This window comes from Loxodonta africana, chromosome 4 (assembly GCF_030014295.1).
Source record: "Loxodonta africana isolate mLoxAfr1 chromosome 4, mLoxAfr1.hap2, whole genome shotgun sequence".
Lineage (NCBI taxonomy): Eukaryota > Metazoa > Chordata > Mammalia > Proboscidea > Elephantidae > Loxodonta > Loxodonta africana.
Window position 1 is genome coordinate 51,507,282 of NC_087345.1, and position 19,928 is coordinate 51,527,209.

General features: G+C 36.8%; 1 protein-coding gene across 1 annotated transcript in view; it reads right to left on the reverse strand.

Annotated features, from left to right (window-relative positions):
* The window catches only part of TMTC2 (transmembrane O-mannosyltransferase targeting cadherins 2), a 456,462-nt gene that overhangs the window by 185,306 nt on the left and 251,228 nt on the right, over window positions 1-19,928 (reverse strand). Inside the window, exon 4 of the mRNA XM_003405237.4 lies at window positions 18,903-19,017. Within this exon, the coding sequence (XP_003405285.1) occupies window positions 18,903-19,017 (115 nt within the window). The remainder of the gene's footprint in view (window positions 1-18,902; window positions 19,018-19,928) is intronic.

Genomic DNA, 19,928 nt, shown 5'->3' on the forward strand with positions numbered 1-19,928 from the left:
CTTCAAATGTATACTTTATTCCCCAAGAGAAGTCTGTGATTTAAAACAAACAAAATTAAGGACTGACTCTAACACGAACTAACAATTTAAAGTCATTAACCACCAATAATTTAAAGGAACCCTGGTGATGCAGTGGTTAAAGCACTCGGCTGCTAACCAAAAGGTCTGTGGTTTAAACTCACCACCACTCTTCAGGAGAAAGATGTGGCAGTCTGCTTCCATAAAGATTTAAACCAAAAGCTAAACCCACAGCAGATGAGTAGATTTCCACACACAGCGACACTATAGGACAGAACAGAACTGCCCCATGAGGTTTCCAAGGCTGTAATCTTTACGGAAGCAGACTGCCACATCTTTCTCCCCGAGAGCGGTTGGTCAGTTCGAACCACCAACCTTAGGGTTAGCAGCTGCGAACTTAACCGTTGTGCCACCAGGGCTCCTTTTGTAAAGATTTACAGCCTTGGAAACCCTATGGGGCAGTTCTACTCTGTCCTATAGGGTTGCTACAAGTCAGAATAGACTCAATGGCAACAGGTTTGGTTTTTTTTTTTTTGTTTACCCACAGGGATGACTACTTATTGTCACCAATGATTTAACTTTGAACCTATATAGAGGCTGGCTGCTTATTCTTTGCTATTTACAGGTGGCGTAGTGGTTAAGTGCTACAGCTGCTAACCAAGAGGTTGGCAGTTCACATCCACCAGGCGCTCCTTGGAAACTCTATGGGGCAGTTCTACTCTGTCCTACAGGGTTGCTATGAGTCGGAATAGACTCAACGGCAGTGGGTTTGTTTTTGACCCACATGGAAACCCTGGTGGTATAGTGGTTAAGCGCTATGGCTGCTAATCAAAAGGTCGGCTAGTTCTAATCCACCAGGCACTCCTTGGAAACCCTATGGGGCAGTTCTACTTTGTCCTATAGGGTCGCTATGAGTCAGAATTGACCCAATGGCAACAGGTTTTTTTTTTTTTTTTTTCGGTTTACCCACAGGGATGACTACTTATTGTATAATTTCTTGAAGAAGAAGCACTTATCTTTTGGAAGGTGTGTAATCACTACAGAAAAAAAATCTAATCAGGCATAGAGCAATAGGCCAAAGCCTGGTCTGATCAATAAAAGTTGTTGATTGGTTTATTTATTCACTAAGATACATATTTTTAAAATATGATTATGGAGATTTAATGATTAGCAGAGAAGAGACAGAATTTAAAAAGCAGTAACAAAGATATGGACAGAGGACAGTATGATATACTGTGGAAGTCCGCAGCAGAAGAACCTAACCTAAATTAGTTTGTTTGAGCAAGGCGGAAAAAAAAAACAAACTAACATTTCTGAATTCCACAGGAATCAACACACTCAAAAAAATATTTAAAAAAAAAAAAAAAAACTTTAGGGCCTGATTACATCAGAGATATGATTATAACTTGGGTTAAAGATGCCCCCATGGGCACACAGTGATTTACTGCAGTGTACTCACTTTCAACATAAATGTTCAACAAAGTGGGTGTTTTCCTTGTCCCTTAACAGCAGTGCTCTAACGAAAGTCTGCTGTTGAAGCAATGAATTATGAAAGTGGAAAAAGTATCACGTATCTCACAGAGCAGCAGGAATAGGTGTTAGGTCATACAAGCAGTTTCTAACTTAAGAAAAAGCAAGATGAGTTCCAAAAATGACAGTCTATTCTTTTTTGCTTGGAACAGATTTTTCACCTTAGAAACAATTCACTTGAAGGCTTATCCTGAAGTATTTGAAGGATAGAAGGAAAACATCATTTATAACAATCTTTGTGAAAATACACTTGTAGGCTTAATTCTGGTACTGGGAAGGGTATCCCTTAACCTAATTCAGAGATCCAAGACAGCAACGATCACATCATGGCGGTAGAGTGGGAGGAAAATTGGTGGCCAGAGCTGGGAGAGGGAGAAATGGGAAGGAGTGGGCCTGAGAGATAGGGATTGAATGATGGTAGACTGGGGATTAAGATGGCAAACGAAAACTGGTCAATGCTTGTAGCAGAACTCACCTTTAATCAATCTTTTCTATCCACTCCACCCTTATGTTTCATAAGGGTATTGGCTTTGCTTCTGATATAACCTCAAAGAAATTTCTCAGCCCTGAGTACTTCCCTTGGCTTTCTCTTTAAAAAGGGCTTAGAAATTGGCCACCTTGCCACTCAATCAGTTGTGGCTTTTGACCAAAGTTGTACTCTCTTCTCTGTATCTAATTTTCAGGAAACCGAGTAATTTTGCATCCCATGTTTATCCCAGCCCCTTAAATCTGTACTTTGAAGATTCAGCAATTTTTCCAACAATTTTTATATACAGGAGATACACACACGCACACACCATAAAATAATGCTATCTTTGACTGTAGATGGTGTGAAAATCTAGTCTCCCTCTAGACTTTAGACCAGCTCAGATTATTCATTTATCTGGGTCTTCTACCTTCTCAGAAAGTGTCTACCTTTTATTTTCTTACTCTAATGATGAGATGTGGATATACTAATCAGCCTCGACATGGTTCTCCTTCTCTAGAAGACTAGCAGGCATTTCCTCATGCCATTTTCATCATCAGATCAGAAAGACAGGATCACTCCTTCCACTTGCCTTTCACACAACCCCCATGTCATGAATGCCCCCACCCCAGTCTTTTCCAACAATAGGGTTCCTCGTCAGCAAAGTGAAATAAGGACACACTGTAATTAAAAGCAATGAAGGTATGAAGCAAAAAGGGTATCCTCAGGTGCTCTTCTCTTCTACAGGGGTCAACAAGAAGAGAGGGAAGGAAAATTTCTAAAATAACCCATGGAGCATCCTTCACACGTGAGAAATTTAAGTAAAATATATGTGCCTAAATCATGGACAGCAAATATAAATATACATCCAACAAACATTTATTGAGCATATAAAATGAGCATATACTGTGTGCCAAGTACTATCCTAGGACTTCAGATATATACAAAAATCCTGCACTCACGGAACTTAAAATTTAGCAATATACACAATAAACTAATAAATTATATGGTTCACAAGAAAGCAATAAATTTAACGTAAAACATGGAATAAAATAAAGGGAAAAGGAGTGTGTGAGTGACATAGGGCAATTTAAATAATGTAAGCTAGAAGGCCTCATTGAAAAGGTAACAATGAAGCAAAGAATTTAAAAAAGCAAGTAACATGATATAATTTAACCATAGAAACAACATAGCATTATAGTACATATATAGAGATATGTATGTGTGTGTATATACCTATGTAAGTATATATATACACACACATAAATATCTCAAAAAAAAAAAAAAACCCATTGCCATCAAGGTGATTTTGACTCATAGCCACCCTACAGGGGAGAGCAGAACTTACAACTGACTCACAGGGTTTCCAAGGAGCAGTTGGTGGATTCGAACTGCTGACATTTTGGTTAGCATCCTGAGCTCTTAACCACTGCGGCACCAGGGCTCCATATATATATATATTTTTCAGTATATATATATATGTATATATATATATACACACACACATATATTCAGTATAAAAAATATTCAATATATACATTCAGCATATACATATTCAGTATATATATATTTATCAGCAGATGACAGAATAATATTTAAATTTATTACCATCTAAAAATCCAGATGTCCTCAAACTTTAATACTGCTTTAAGCACCTTTTCCATCATATAGGCAAAAGCACAGTTAGTTCTTGTACAAAAGAAAAAAATTAATTAAATGGAAGATTATATTGCTATATTTCCTGGTGTGTCTAGGAAATAATTAAAAAATCAGGGTAATTGGAAATCTACAGAGGACTGATTGGAACTACACAAATAACAAATTTACATCTGTTCATTTTTCTTTAGGAGCAGAGGAAAAAAAAAGATTTTTTGTTTTTGGTTTTGTTTTTTGTCATAATGCAAAATCTCCTTTTGAGAAAACTGAAATTAAATTACTTGAAATCCTGCTACAAAACATCAGGCTGTACTTTTCATGGAAGCATAATTTTAGGAACAACAAAGAAGAAATGCTTCTGGCCATTTAAGCAACTTCCAATCAGTTTTAAAGTTAAACCAAACAAAAGGCATTAAAACAGGATGTGATTATGAACTTCTTTATAAACCACTTTTACGGTCTTTCTAATGCATGTCCTCAAATTTACCTACAGTGCTTTAGATGGAAATGACTATAAAAGTAAAGGCCATTTTAATGAGATTTCAGAAAAATGCCTTTCATCATTTTTTCCAATATGGAAAATAGTTTAACTCACTGTATACAAGTTAATCTTGAATGTGAAGATTCTATGGAAAAGTATGACCCACAGTGCCATTTTGAAACTATGTTTTTAACAGAAAACATATAATGCAAATTAGCATAGCAGTGATCCAATCTCTTTCTTTCTCTTGCCATGCTTCAATTTCTAAAGGGATTCTGATTTCCCTCAATTTTATTTTGGAGTAGGGTGGGGAAGGCAAGGCTTAACAGTTCCAGCTGGCAATCCTACACACTGAAACTACAATGTGTAGTTTCCATTCTATAATAGGAATGAGTATAAAATAATAGGTTGTTTGATTCAATTCTATTAAAAAGCATTTGTTGGGCACCAAGGAAGTGTCAAGGACTTCACTATGTGCTGGAAACACAGAGATAAACAGTCTACATTCCCAACCCCCAAGGTGTTCTTAGTGTGAATCTCGGTTCTTTGGTCACAGTGTCTTTACATTTCATAGGATAAAATCACTCTTGAGTACAATATCCTGGAACTTTGCGATAACAAAACATTCTTCTCTGACTACTATGAATAATATTTCCAAATTTATCAAGCCAGAGTTGATACCACGATTTTTCACCCATGGGACAACAGAAATCCCACAGAAATATTTTACTTGACTTCTCTATAATACATGGTCTTTTGACCATTTTCTCCCTTTTCTACTGACTCATGCATTAGCTTAAAAGACACCACACACATTGTTCCTCTTTCCTTCTACTTGAAAATATTTTATGGTCCTACTTTCTCTATCAAGCTCCTTAAATACAGGTTTCTATCCATGGTTATTCTTTGACTTATCTTTATACATATTACACATACAACAATTTATAGTCCTTTTCAATTTACACACTTACATAATTACAATTCTAAAACCTATACCCTCTATCTCAAAATGCTTTCAAGCGGTCTAGAAACATACTCCAGGTGCCTAGTGGATGTCCAATAGGCATCTTAAGCTCACGTAGCCAAGCCTGCAAAACTTTGTTTCTGATAGGGAGGGACAGTGCCTTTCAAAATATAACATTTAGGAGAAATTATAGTAACTACAACTATTGTTACTGGAATAGGAATACAGATATTTACCAATAGATGAGAATAGAGTCTACAAAAACATTTTTTTTTCCCAAACTATTTCACTCACCCCTACACATCTGTCAATTTGTCATACTGTGGGAGCTTGTGTTGCTATGACGCTGGAAGATCCACCACAGGTATGGAAGTAGTCGCAGGGTCACCCATGGCGGACAGGTTTCAGCTGAGCTTCCAGACTAAGACAGATTAGGAAGAATGACCCAGTGGTCTACTTCTAAAAAGAATTAGCCAGTGAAAACCTTATAAGTAACAGCAGAACACTGTCTGATATAGTGACGGAAGATGAGCCCCTCAAGTTAGAAGGCACTCAAAATATGACTGGGTAAGAGCTGCCTCCTCAAGGTAGAGTTGACCTGAACGACATAGATGGAGTCAAACTTCCAAGGCCTTCATTTGCTCTTGTGGGACAATTCAAAATAAGAAGAAACAGCTACAAACATCCATTAATAATCAGAACCTGGAATGTACAAAGTATGAATCTAGGAAAATTGAAAATCATCAAAAATGAAATGGAATGCATAAACATCACCATCCTAGGCATCAGTATGTTGAAATGAAGTAGTATTCCCATTTTGAATTGGACAATCATATAGTCTACTATGTCAGGAATGACAACTTGAAGGGGAATGGTATTGCATTCATCGTCAAAAAGAACATTTCCAGATCTATCCTGAAGTACAATGCTGTAATACCCTTTAGCCTACAAGGAAGACCAGTCAATATGACTATTACTCAAATTTACGCACCAACCACAAAGGCCAAAGATAAAGAAATTGATGATTTTTACCAACTTCTGCAGTCTGAAATTGATAGAACATGCAATCAGGATGTGCCGATAATAACTGGTGATTGGAACGCAAAAGATGGAAACAAAGAAGAAGGATTGGTAGTTGGAAAACATGGCCTTGATGACAGAAACAATGCCGGAGACTGCATGAATGAATTTTGCAAGACCAATGACTTCTTCACTACAGATATCTTTTTTCACCAACATAAACAGTGACTATACATGTGGACCTTGCCAGATGGAATACACAGGAATCAAATCAACAATATCTGTGGAAAGAGATGATGGAAAAGCTCAGTATCATCAGTCAGAACAAGTTCAGGGGCTGACCGTGGAAGAGACCATCAATTGCTCCTATGCAAGTTCAAGTTGAAACAAAGAAAATTAGAGCCAGTCCACAAAAGCCAAAGTACGACCTTGAGTATATCAAGGTCTTGAGACCATCTCAAGAAGAGATTTTACACATTGAACACTAATGACCAAAGACCAGAAAAGTTGTGGAATAACATCAAGGACATCATATATGAAGAAATAAGTCATTCAAAAGACTGGAGAGAAAGAAAAGACCTAACTGCATGTCATAATAGACTCTGAAGCTTGCTCTTGAATGTCAAGTAGCTAAAGCAAAAGGAAAAAACGATGAAGTAAAAGAGCTGAACAGATGATTTCAAAAGGCGGCTTGAGAAGGCAAAGTAAAGTATTATGATGACATGTGCAAAGACCTGACATGGGCAAAGAAAACCAAAAGGGAAGAATATGTTCAGCATTTCTCAAGCTGAAAGAACTGAAGAAAAAATTCAAGCCTCGAGTGTCAATACTGACGGATTCTATGGGTAAAATATTAAATGATGCAGGACGCATCAAAAGAAGATGGAAGGAATACACAGAGTCACTATATCAAAAAGAATTGGTTGACATTCAACTATTTTAGGAGGTAATATATGAACAGGAACCAACAGTACTGAAGGAAGAAATCCAAGCTGCACTGAAGGCATGGGTAAAAAACAAGGCTCCAGGAATTGACAGCATACCAATTGAGATGTTTCAACAAACTGTTGCAGCGCTGGAACTGCTCACTTGTCTATTTATGCCAAGAAATTTGGAAGACAGCTACCTGGCCAACCAACTGGAAGAGATCCATATTTAGGCCTATTCCTCCAAGTAAGGTGATCCAACCGAAAGCAGAAATTATTGAATAATATCATTAATATCACATGCAAGCAAAATTTTGCTAAAGATCATTCATAAGTGACTGCAGCAGTGTATCTACAGGGAACTGCCAGAAATTCAAGCCAGATTTAGAAAAGGACATGGAACCAGGGATATTATTCCTGATATCAGATGGATCCTGGCTGAAAGCAGAGAATGCCAGAAAGATATTTACTTGCGTTTTACTGACTATGGTAAGAAATTCGACTGTGTGGATCATAACAAGTCATGGATAACATGGTGGAGAATGGCAATTCTAGAACACTTAAATGTGCTCATGAGTAACCTGTACATACAGGCAGCCATTTGAACAGAACACGGGGATACTGCACGGTTTAAAGTCAGGAAAGGTATGTGTCAGGGTTGTATTCTTTCACCGTACTTATTCAATCTGTATGCTGAGCAAATAGCCCAAGAAGCTGGATTATATGAAGAAGAATGGGGCACTAGGATTGGAGGAAGACTCATTAACCTGCATTATGCAGGTGATACAACCTTGCTTGCTGAAAGTGAAGAGGATTTGAAGCACTTACTGGTGAAAACCAAAGAGCACAGCCTTCAATATGCATTACACCTTAACATAAAGAAAACAAAAATTCTCACAACTTGTCCAATAAGCAACATTACGATAAAGGGAGAAAAGATTGAAGTTGTTGAGGATTTCATTTTACTTGGATCCACAATCAACACCCATGGAAGCAGCAGTCAAAAAACCAGAAGACACATTGCACCGGGCAAATCAGCTGCAAGAGATCTCTTCAAAGTGTTAAAAAGCAAATACATCACCTTGAGGACTAAGGTGCGCCTGACCCAAGCCACGGTGTTTTCGATCACCTCATATGCGTGTGAAAGCTATACAATGTATAAGGAAGACCGAAAAAGAATTGATGCCTTTGACTTGTGGTGTTGGAGAATATTGAATATACCATGGACTGCCAAAGAATGAACAAATCTGTCTTGGAAGAAGCACAACCAGAATGCTCCTTGGAAGCAAGGATGGCAAGACTGTGTCTCACATACTATGGACATGTTGTGAGGAAAGATCAGTCCCTGGAGGAGTAATCGTGCTTGGTAAAGGAGAGGGTCAGCAAAAAAGAGGAAGACCCTCAACCAGATGGATTGACAGTGGCTGCAACGATGGGCTCATGCATAGCAACAATTGTGAGGATGGTGTAGGATCGGGTAGTGTTTCGTTCTGTTGTGCACAGGGTCACTATGAGTCTGAACTGACTGGACGGCACCTAGCAAAAACAACAACAACAACTTCACTCACTTATTGCCTTAGGCTGCATTGCTCTAGAGAAGACAAGTTGACAGACAACCTTAACCACATGCTTGTCTTTCTAGCATCACTCCCTTTTCACCTTTCCAAATTGAGTTAGAAATAATAAATGACCAATTCTTTATCTTCTCACAATAATGTAAGAAAAGGTGTTACTGTATTGCTTAAAATTATATATTTAAATCTGAACTTCAAGTTACTTGAGACCCAAAACTACATTCCCCATTGTCAGCATATTCTCAACATCTTGTACAATGCCTGTCACTCTGAAGACGCTCAGCATCTGTTGAACAAGTTAATGGATCCTTATTTCTGACATGTGAATATTCTAAATCATAAATGTACTCAAAAGATGTAATTGGTATTGATCCAAGTTTACAATTGGTTATTCTTTTTCAGAAATGTGCTTGCACTGGTGATATCTGATATAGGTGTTATAAGTATTAAGGATTTTAGAGAGGTAAGAAAAGAAATTTCCTTTGAGAGTTAACCTGTAAAATCAGTTCAGAATGACTCAGAGAACAGGTGTGTAAAATCAGCTGAGGAAAGAAGAGGGCTCCCAAGCTAGCAAGTATGAAGTGTAACTTGTTTGACTGTATTACTGCAACAACTCAGTACAAAATGTAAAAGTGTAAATAAAAGAGCAGGTGTTGAGACTTGGAAGATCTGTAAACGGAAATGCATAGAGCCAAAAGCCAAGAAAAACTATCCTAGCACTTTCCAGGGAAGGAGGAGCTATCTTAGACTAACGTCATTATAAATTTATTCATTCAATACTCCTTAGCCTGATGCTCATATAAATTGGATGTATTCAACACTCTAATCAATGTGCTCACCAAACAAACTTGTGATTCCCATGCAGACTTGTCTAGACTTCGAATTCTTCTAGTATCTGTGACAATATAATGGGGAAAATCCGATTAAAATGTTGGCATTCTGGGACTTTCTCAACCTTGTATGTGTTTTTGTTTCTGTAAGTAGATGTCTTCGGGACTGATCACCACAGGCAACTAAGCACCAGGCATCTGGCCAGATCCAGCCTCTTCCCTCAGACCACTTGCTGAAACGTACTAACGCTACTGACTGTGTGACAAGATGAGCTTTTATGTTACATGCAATCTGTAATTTTAACTAATAATCATATATGATTCTTAACATCATAGAACTTGCAACAGAGAATGTTTCATCTTCTGTGTGTGTGTTTTAATTGACTTGCATGGATTTTAATAACACGTTCTTTATAAATCACTCTGACCTCCCCTTTACCATCCTGCTGACATCCAGGTCACTCTATAGTAATTCTCTTGTCTTAATCCACATCTGGCAGTTTGACAAGACAGACTTTGCTGAATTTATTGGATATAATATCTCATGGCCAAAACTAAAGAAAGGAAAATTTAATGCTAATAAATATTCAAGAATTTATATGCACAAATGCCTATCTGTTTGATGAAATCATTAAGCAAGATCAGTTTTCCCTAGGTTCGAAAAAAATCACTAATCTTTACTTTCAAAAAGTTTCTCAAAAAAGGCAAGAGTTATATTTTTGGCAGATCAATATTTTTTTTCCTGCAGAGATACTTAATATTACAGTAAGTAGACAAATTAGAATTGAAAATCCCTAAGAGACAAATTTATATAATGTGATTTTATGAGCAAAATTCAATTGCATAAATACTATTATATTCAAAGTCGGGCTTTAAAGAGGCTATTTATTGATATTTGAAGACGCCTTGGGAGTATAAAGGTTAAGTGCTTGACTTCTAACCATAAGTTTGGCAGTTAGAACCCACCCAGTGGCTCTGCGGGAGAAAGACCAGGCAATCTGTTCCCATAAACAGTATGGACTAGGAAACCTTTTGGGCAGTTCTATTCTGTCACATGGGGTCGCTAAGGCACCTAACAACTACAACACAACACTGACATTTTAAGGACCATGAAATATTTTATCATACCATATATAATAAATCAGAATAAATGTGTATAATTAATTATTTACTATTTATATTTTCCTAATTAACAAATGGAAATATCAGAATTTATTTTGTTGAAATGTCACTTGACTTGTTACTCTGTTAAGTAATGTATCCGTTATTTTCTCTTACCGATTCTGAAAAAATGATGTTTTCAATATGTTTGTAATAAAGAAGGCATTTCTAGGATTTGGTGGGGGGAAGGAAAGAGAACTCATGCCTTGACACTAGAGTCTGTAATGATATATTCCAGAACCTTTATCCCACATCAGTATGTATACAATAAGCACGGTCTCAGTGAGGGGGGTTTACTATGCTTGTGCTTTGTGGTCAGTGACTGTTTTCACACACATAATGTATATATATGTAATGGGAAAAAGCTGTGGAATAAATCAACATAGAAAATAGGATAAGTGAGTACAGCTAGTAACAAGAACTGGGAAAGAACTGGACAGCTAGGTATAACAGGCAGGCTATCCAACAAACTTGAACTAAGATTCTAGCATTGTTTGCAGTGAAGCAGATGCTAATTTCTACTCATTCATTAATTTATTAATCAGCACATACGTAGTTTAAAGCCCATGTGCCTGGTGTTGTGATCAGCAATGGGGAAAGAATGATATCAAAGCACACCCTGCCCTTAAAAAGATACATTATGATTAAGGGGAACAAGTTATCACAAATGCAAATTTGATCCAGACTAAAAAATGCCGAGGATTACTGCTCTTGTAATATTTGGGAGGAGTACCTATCTTCTAACTATGAAAGTGGGGAAAGCTATCTAGAAATCTTTCTCAAGACATCTAGGTCAATTGGCATAACAAAGTTTATTAAGAAAATGTTTTGCATCGCACTTTGGTGAGTGGCCTCAGGGGTCTTAAAAGCTAGTGAGCGGCCATCTAAGATACATCAATTGTTCCCAAACCACCTGGAGCAAAGGAGAATGAAAAACACCAAAGACACAGGAAAATATTAGTCCAAGAAACAAAAAGGGCCACATAAACCAGAGACTCCATCCGCCTGAGACCAGAAAAACTAGGTGGTGTCCAGCTACCACTAATGACCGCCCTGACAGGGAACACAACAGAAGAGTCCCTCACAGACTAGGAAAAAAGTGGGGCACAGAACTGAAATTCTAGTAAAAAGACCAGACTTAAATGGTCTGACTGAGACCTGAGGGACCCCAGCAGAGATGGCCCCAGATTCCCTGTTAACCCAGAACTAAAACCATTCCCGAAGCCAACACTTCAGACAAAGATTAGGCTGGATTATAAGACATTAAATGATACTTGTGAAGAGTGTACTTCTTAGCTCAAGTAGATACATGAGACTAAAAGGGCAGCTCCTGTCAGGAGGTGAGATGAGAAGGCAGAAAGGGATAAGAGCCAGTTGAATGGACCTGGGAAATCTGGGGTGGAAAGGAGGAGTGCGCTGAAATATTACAGGGATAGCAACTAATGTCACATAACCATGTGTGTATAAATTTCTGTATGAGAAACTATCTTGAGCTGTAAATTTTCACTTATAGCACAATTAAAAAAAAAATTTTTTCCCTAAGAAGTGTCACTTTAGGTGAGATATAAAAGGCAAAAGAGTGGGGAGTAGGGTGTAAAAGGGTCAGAGGGGATGTGAAGGAGGAAGATGTTGCAAGCAGAATAGATGGTATCTGCGGAGGTGTACCACTGAGTAAGGATATGGCATACTGGGGAAAACTATAAGAAAGAACCTTAGACAACAGCCAGATATATGCCTAAGCAACAACAAAAAAACTTGGAATCAGCATATTTAGGAAAATAAAACCTAAACAACCAGCTAAAAAAAGTAATGAGAGTAGGAAAGGTTCTAAGTCACATTAGCAAAAACTTTCTTAAAAAAAAATAAGAATAAACTTCAAATATGTGAGACTTTTGCAGACAAAAATATAAAACTTTAATGAAGGAAATTTCAAAAAAAATAAAATAAATGCAGAAATGCAAGTATCTGAAAAGTAAAATTCAAGAGTATAATGGTGTCAGTTCTCAATCTTTAATATATAAAGTCGCCACAAAACCAATGAAAACCCCAACTCAACTTCCAATGCAACTTTGCAAGCCTATAATCAAGTTCACATTAACTATAAAATGCATGAGTCATCAGGAAATTTCTGAAAACAAGTAGCAAGGATGGGAGACTTGCCTTTTAAATATAAAAAATTTAGTAGAAATTATAATAAGTTAAACTATTTGTTCTTGGTTTGAGACTGAAAATGCTTACCAATATATCAAAAAGGAGTCCACAACAATAAATCTATGCATATGTAAGGATTTACTCTAGGTGACAAGTTACATTCAATTACATGAGAATATTAGTTTTCACTTGGGAAAAAATTACATCTTTACTTAATACAAAAATAATAAAACCAGGGTAAATTAAGGGACTATACAAAAAAGCAAAAAATAATTCTAAAAATATTCAAAAATTCTGCAATGATTTTTTAATAGTAGGCTGTGAATGATCTTATTCATAAAGACTGAAAGCACAGGGGCTTTAAATGAAACAACCTATAGATTTTTTTCCAAATAAAAATTTAAGAGTTACATGCAATAAAGGAAATCATAAGGAAGTAAAAATTTAAGCAAACACTGGAAGAAACTATTTACCAAACAGATGTATGTGTATATACATATAAGTGTGTGGGAACATTTTACTTAAAATATAAAAGCCGATTTAAAAAAATATTCCACCCAATAAAAACTAGGCAAGAAATATGAATAGTTAATCCCAAGGAAAATTACAGAGGCAATAAACTAAGAAAAATTACTCATCTCCACTTGAAATAGGGAAATGAAGAACAAAACAATATAGTTGTGAAATCATCCCACTGGGCATGTATCAACAGACTTCATGTAATAGCCCCAATGTAAACAAATGTTCATCAAAAGGGGAGTAGTTATACATATTGTGACACATCTGCACACATACAAAAAATTAAAAATCAATGGAGATGCATATATAAGGAAATAAAAAATATGTATGTAAATCTACATATATAAATACATTATTGCTTGCTACAAAACAAACTTGAAAGGATACATACCGTAAGAGGGAAAGGGTCATGAATGCAATAAGAGGACTTCCTTTCTTTATTCCATATTCTTCAATACTGTTTGAATGTTTTACAGCAAGACTGTATTCATTGTTTTAAAAAAACCTGTTTGCCGTTGAGTCAATTCTGACTTACATCGACCCTACGGGACAGAATAGAACTGCCCCCACAAGGTTTCTGAGTTGCAGCTGGTGGATTACTGTCTGATAGGGTCACTATGACTAGGAATTGACTTGATGGCAATGAGTTTTATACCTGTGGTTGTAATTCCATTTGGGAATGGACTTTTTTGTCACGTTAATAGGGTAATATTACTGTACAAAGTGTATCTTAAATCCTTCTCTTTTGAGATATAAGCCAAGCAGATTACGTACAGAGAAGCAAGCTGAGATGGGGGCAGACAGATGCCATGCACATGAAGATCACCAAGGAGCCAAGGAATAGATGCTGTACAGAGACAAGGACCTTCCTCCAGAACCGACTGAGAAAGAAAGCCTTCCCCTAGAGCCGGTGCCCTGAATTCAGGCTTCTAGCCGCCTAAACTGTGAGAAAATAAATTTCTGTTTGTTAAAGCCACCTACCTGTGGTATTTCTGTTATAGCAGCACTAGATAACTAAGACAGATGTGGTAATCATATTTTTTAAATAGAAGCATAAAAACAAAAATACACTGATTAATTTAAAGTTTATCTCTGCCTTCTTAAAATTATCCTATGTCCAGTTGGTAGTGATATACCTCACTGTTTTGAAGTTACATAATAATGTATGTTTCCAGGTTATTTTCCCAACAAAATTTTCTAATAATATGATAAACAGATTTTTTTCAATAATTTACAAAGTTACTTGCTACCATCTTGTAAGGTTATGAACATGGACTGTGTACAAAAAGTCTAGGTCACTCATTAAAAGTCAAGTAGAGGACTTAATGGAAGCTATGATTCTCTAAAGTTTCTAAAATTCATTAACAACAATAGGTATTTCATGACAACTAATACGAAGAGGTTTGTAAGTTTCAGACTTTGGTCACAGGAACCATCAAAGCTATTTTCTCCCCCATCGGCTGCACGACTTTTACACTGAAACTGCACTGAAAGAAAGGCACCCGAGGGAAAGCAGTTCTCCTCCCCTGTGCTTTAGCTGTAAGCTCTCCTAGCAGTCAGGTAAATGACTAACTATCTAATTGCATGCTGGCAACAGCTGATCTTACATTCCAGAGAGGGAAGTAATGTTCTTCCTTTCAAGTCACCAAAGCTGACCACATGAATGTCACACACCCTGAGCCCAGACTTTGTCAAGGAGCCTCCTTCCTCCCCTTCACTTTTTCTTATGCACATACCCATTGCTCACAAGTCAATTCCGACTCATAGTGACCCTATAGGGTTTCCAAGGCTGTAAAACTGTTCGGAAGCAGTCTGTGATATCTTTCTCCTGGAGAGCAACTGGTGGGTTTGAACCGCTGGCCTTTTGGTTAGTAGCCGAGCACTTAACCACCGTGCCGTCTGTCAGTACAAGGAAGCAAAAAAAAAAAAAAAAATGCCATCAAGTCGATTCTGATTCGTAGCAACTCTATAGGACAGAGTGGAACTGTCCCTACAGGTTCCAAGGAGCACCTGGTGGATTTGAACGGCCGGCCTTTTGGTTAGCAGCTGTAGCTCTTAACCACCACGCCACCAGGGTTTCCTCCTATGCACACAGACACCTCTGTGTAAGTCTATGTAAGTCTCTGGTCCCTCTGCCCCTTTGTTCCCTTTATCTATAGCATATCAAAGGACCATGCTGGTGTAGAAGTTTCTGTGTCAACTCACCCAGGAACAAAGGACCTTTTTGGGCAGAACTGGTATGAGATGCAATTTTACCGTTTCCTCTCTGTCCCAATTACCATGTAAGTAATAAAGCTTATGAAAATGTCCTTGAGAGCCACTGCCCTGAATGAACTTACTTTCATTTTTCATTTCATGGTTAAAATGCAGGTCATTAAACATTTTGAAAGACACAACTATCACTGATGATATGAAATGTAATCAATGCCTGCTATTGCCATAGAGGAAAAAAGGAATGTTAACAAGTTAAATTTATTGGTGAGAATGAATAAGCTAATGAAATTCCTTTTCCTTCAGGAGCTGAAATAGAACAAGGAACAATTCTGCACATCACTGAAAATGCTATAATGACAATAGCATATACAGCCCAAGAGGAAACGTTTTTATTTGCCAAATTGTCTCTAAACAGTCCAAGTTAAAACTTGGCTTTTTTCTACCTATTTAACAGATATGGGGGAAAAAAAAGCTTGCTCTTTGACAAGATTTTTTGTAGAATTTAAGCCTCCTAAATTAAACTAACAATTAAATGTTGTTTAAAAACCTGTTGTATTAAAAAAAAAAGTTATATTAATAAAAATATTTCAAGACCATTTATAACATTTATGACATATCCTATCCATATTAAAAAAAAAAAAAAAAAAAAGATCTTTTTAATATACACTTCTCCAGCAAGGCTTTTCCATTAGGGTTAGGGAAGGCCTATGCATACATTTTCATAGTTTATATATGCACCTACAGATAAAGCTAAAGATGTAGCTTTTAAATTATATCTAAAGTAGATTTGTCTAATTGAATAAATTTCTCCTCTCAGCAAAGAATAAGTCCAAGAAAGCATGATTTTCTTTTTTTTTCAAGCTATGCCCAAGAAGTTGGTAATTTTTCAACCGGTGGCTATGGATAAAAGAGAGTAAGCTAAATTCAAAGTGTTGGTTCTTCAGCTTACTTTCTCCCCCAGAAAATTTATGGAGGATGTGCATCAGAAAAAAACTGACTTCTGTATTGAAAAGCATGGGACTCCTTTGACAACATCACTTTCAGATGCAAAAAAAAAAATTAGAAAAAACATTTGGGTAAATCTATTATTAAACTAGTAAGGTTCTTTTTCATGAAATAAAAATGTTATTAATTAATAATACAGTAACATCATATTTATTCAGATAAAGAGGACATGGGGAAGAGAGCATTTGTGGGAGTACTTTAGATATATTCATTCAAGTAAAGAAGAAGTTGCAAATTGAAATGACTTCAGTGAAGAAGATGGTAACATATAGGATAAAGTATCTAATACAGCAGAGAGTGGGTAGCAGGGAATGTGCAAACTGAGGAGATCATCTGAAGACATTCCAGATTTAAAAAAAAAAAAAAAGTCAGTGCAGAATGTATCTTCTGGTGTTATTTGGCCCACTGGCCACTAGGTTGAGATTCTGGTGTTGTGTTAAAGACCGGGAGGTTAAAGGCAAGGTAAACATACAAGTCAGAAATTAAACTGAGCTATTCCTGTCTGCTCAGGAAAATTTCCTTAAGTACTGGTATAGTTTTTCTATTTTTTTCATTTTTAATTCTTTTATATCTGTGATTTTAGACTTAACCAAAGGAAATATTCAGATATAAATATTAAAGGGGGTCCCTGGGTGGCACAAACAGTTAAGTACTCGACAACTAGCAGAAGGGTTGGTACTCAAACCCATCCAGAGGTGCCTCAGAAGACAGGCCTGGTGATCTGCTTCCAAAAGGTCACAACCTTGAAAACCCTATGGAGTAGTTTTACATTGCACATATGGGGTCGCCATAAGTCAGAACTGACTAAGAACAATAACCATTAAAGTTTGCAAATTATTTTGATACTGTCAATATTATATAGCATTCATTAAACACAAGCAGTAGACATCTTTTTTTTTGCCTGGGACTGATCCTTCCTTTTAGGGAAGGTCTTCTTCATTCCATTCCAATTCTGGAGGCGCTGTCAACAGAGGTATCTCATGGTCCCTTGTTTCATCCAAGAGAAAACCATGACTCCAGGAGAGTCACGCAGACACCTTTTCTAGGATTAATTATAGACATCAAGACAAAAAAGTTCTCTTTTCTTTGGAGAACAAGAAAAGTCAGGCTATTGTATGCGTAATAGTGCCAGGGATCATCTTCCTCATGCTAACTACGGAGTCCCACAGAGAATGCAGAGAACCCAAGGGAAAGCAGAGCCACAAGATGGAGACAGATTCCTGGAACTTAATTGAGCTCCTGGATCTAACTGTGCCTGCAGGTAGTCGATCCCAGAAATTTTCAGTTATGGGAGTCAACCGATTCTCTTTTGTGCTGAAGCAAATTTGGACTAGGTTTCTATTTCTTACAAAATATTTTCATAAATATAGTAGACAAGGAAGGGATTTCAGTTTAATTTGCATTTGTCCATTCACATCTCATTGTTACCCCCTAGGGATTTCCATTCAAAGACAAGACCAAATTTTCCCATAAGGAATTTTTGACCCAAACATGCATAAATATTCTAAATCATACCAACTTTGTTTATAAACAGCAGTACCTTCTGAGGGGGAAAAAAAAAAAGCAGCAGCATGATCTTATTCTCTACCTCTCCACATTCAGTACATATCTATATATACTTTAATGTCATCAATTTTAATAGAGGACAAAAATTCTACCATTATTAATAATCAAGGCATCAAGTGTATAAAGCATCATATATAATAGGCTTATTTTATGAATCCATCTAAACATTAACAAACTTAATAAAGGAATTTAAATTAATATTTATGCTATATGATATTTAAAAAAAAAAACAAACTCACTGTCATCGAGTTGATTCCAACTCATGGCGACCCTAAGGGACAGAGTAGAACCGCCCCATAGAGTTTATCTTTACAGAAGCAGACTGCCACGTCTTTCTCCCACGGAGTGGCTGGTGGGTTCGAACTGCTGACCTTTTGGTTAGCAGCCAAGTGCATCACCACTGAACCACCAGGGATCCTATATGATATTATATAACCCGAACCCACTGCCATCAAGTTGATTCTGACTCATAGCAAACCTTTGGGACAGAGTAGAACTGCCCTATAGGGTTTCCCAGGACAGGCTGGTAAATTTGAACTATCAACCTTTTGGTTAGCAGCCATAACTCTTAATCACTGAACCACCCGGGTATATGTAAAAAAAATCAGCCATGATACATCAATACAAATGAATATCGATGACGTGGCCCAAAACAAAGAAATCACAAATTCCATCTACCTAGTAATCTCAGAGGTATGATTAATGAAAAGACTGTTGCAGAAGAACAGCTGTCATCATTTCCATTTCCAGCAGTTAAATCAATAGTCTCTCTCACAGCAGGTTTCAAAGGTGAACCAAACCAGAAAGCAATGCATACTCACAAATTATAAAGCATGTCGGCCATGTTGCTGCGGTAGTACAAAGCATTTCTATAGGCGCTTTCAGCTTCAGAAATTTTGCTCTGACTCTTCAGAACATTTCCAAGATTACCCCATGCTGCCAGGAAGAGAAAGAAGCATTCAGACTGAGCCTCAATCCAATTAAATTTTTTTTTTTTTTTAATATCAGGCCATCAGGAAGTAGCACAGGGAGAGAGAACCTTCATAAAACACTTTTAAGAAGGAAAATTTATTTCTTTTATACTTCAGCATTTCATCAAACCAGGAGATTAAATATAATCAAAGTCTAAATACATCTCACATAATTATTATGTCTCAAAGCTGATACACATATACGGTTCATCATAAGGCCAAGAACGTTATCTTAAGATCACCTACAAAGACATCATACACTTTCAAATTTCAGTGGGGTCGTCACAGCCTGAAATTACTGTAGACTTACTGGGGCAGAAACCGCAAGAAATCATCTTAAAATAAACAAAGATTTCATTTAAGTACGAAAAAACTCATAAATGACACAGAAGAACTGAGGATGAAAAGTAAGATAATTAAACAACATTAAAGCTATAAAGAGGCTTAAGAGTCATCAGAACATATCAGTAAAACATTATGCTTCTTAAAACAATTCAGTATATATCATTTGCTCAGATACAAGGTTCTTTTATACCCTTCCCATTAATTTATTTGTAAGGAGATCAGTGTCTCCACACAGTCATGTTGAAAAATACGTATTTTCTGTGGGTCCTTTATTCCCTTCCCCAAAATAATCATGATTTCTTAACATTAACAAAACAAAATGCACAGAAACCACATCTGTCCACATAACATGCCTCTCAGAGAGAACTATCCCTCAACCATGGCTGCTTTCTTTTTTTTCTTCTTACAAGGAGATGTGGAGTTGGGTCCAGAAATCAGAGTCCCTCCCCATTAGAAGATGGAGATAAGAAGAAGGCAACCTTATTATGCTTGTCAAGATGTATTTATGTGGGTAATTACTAACTACATCTA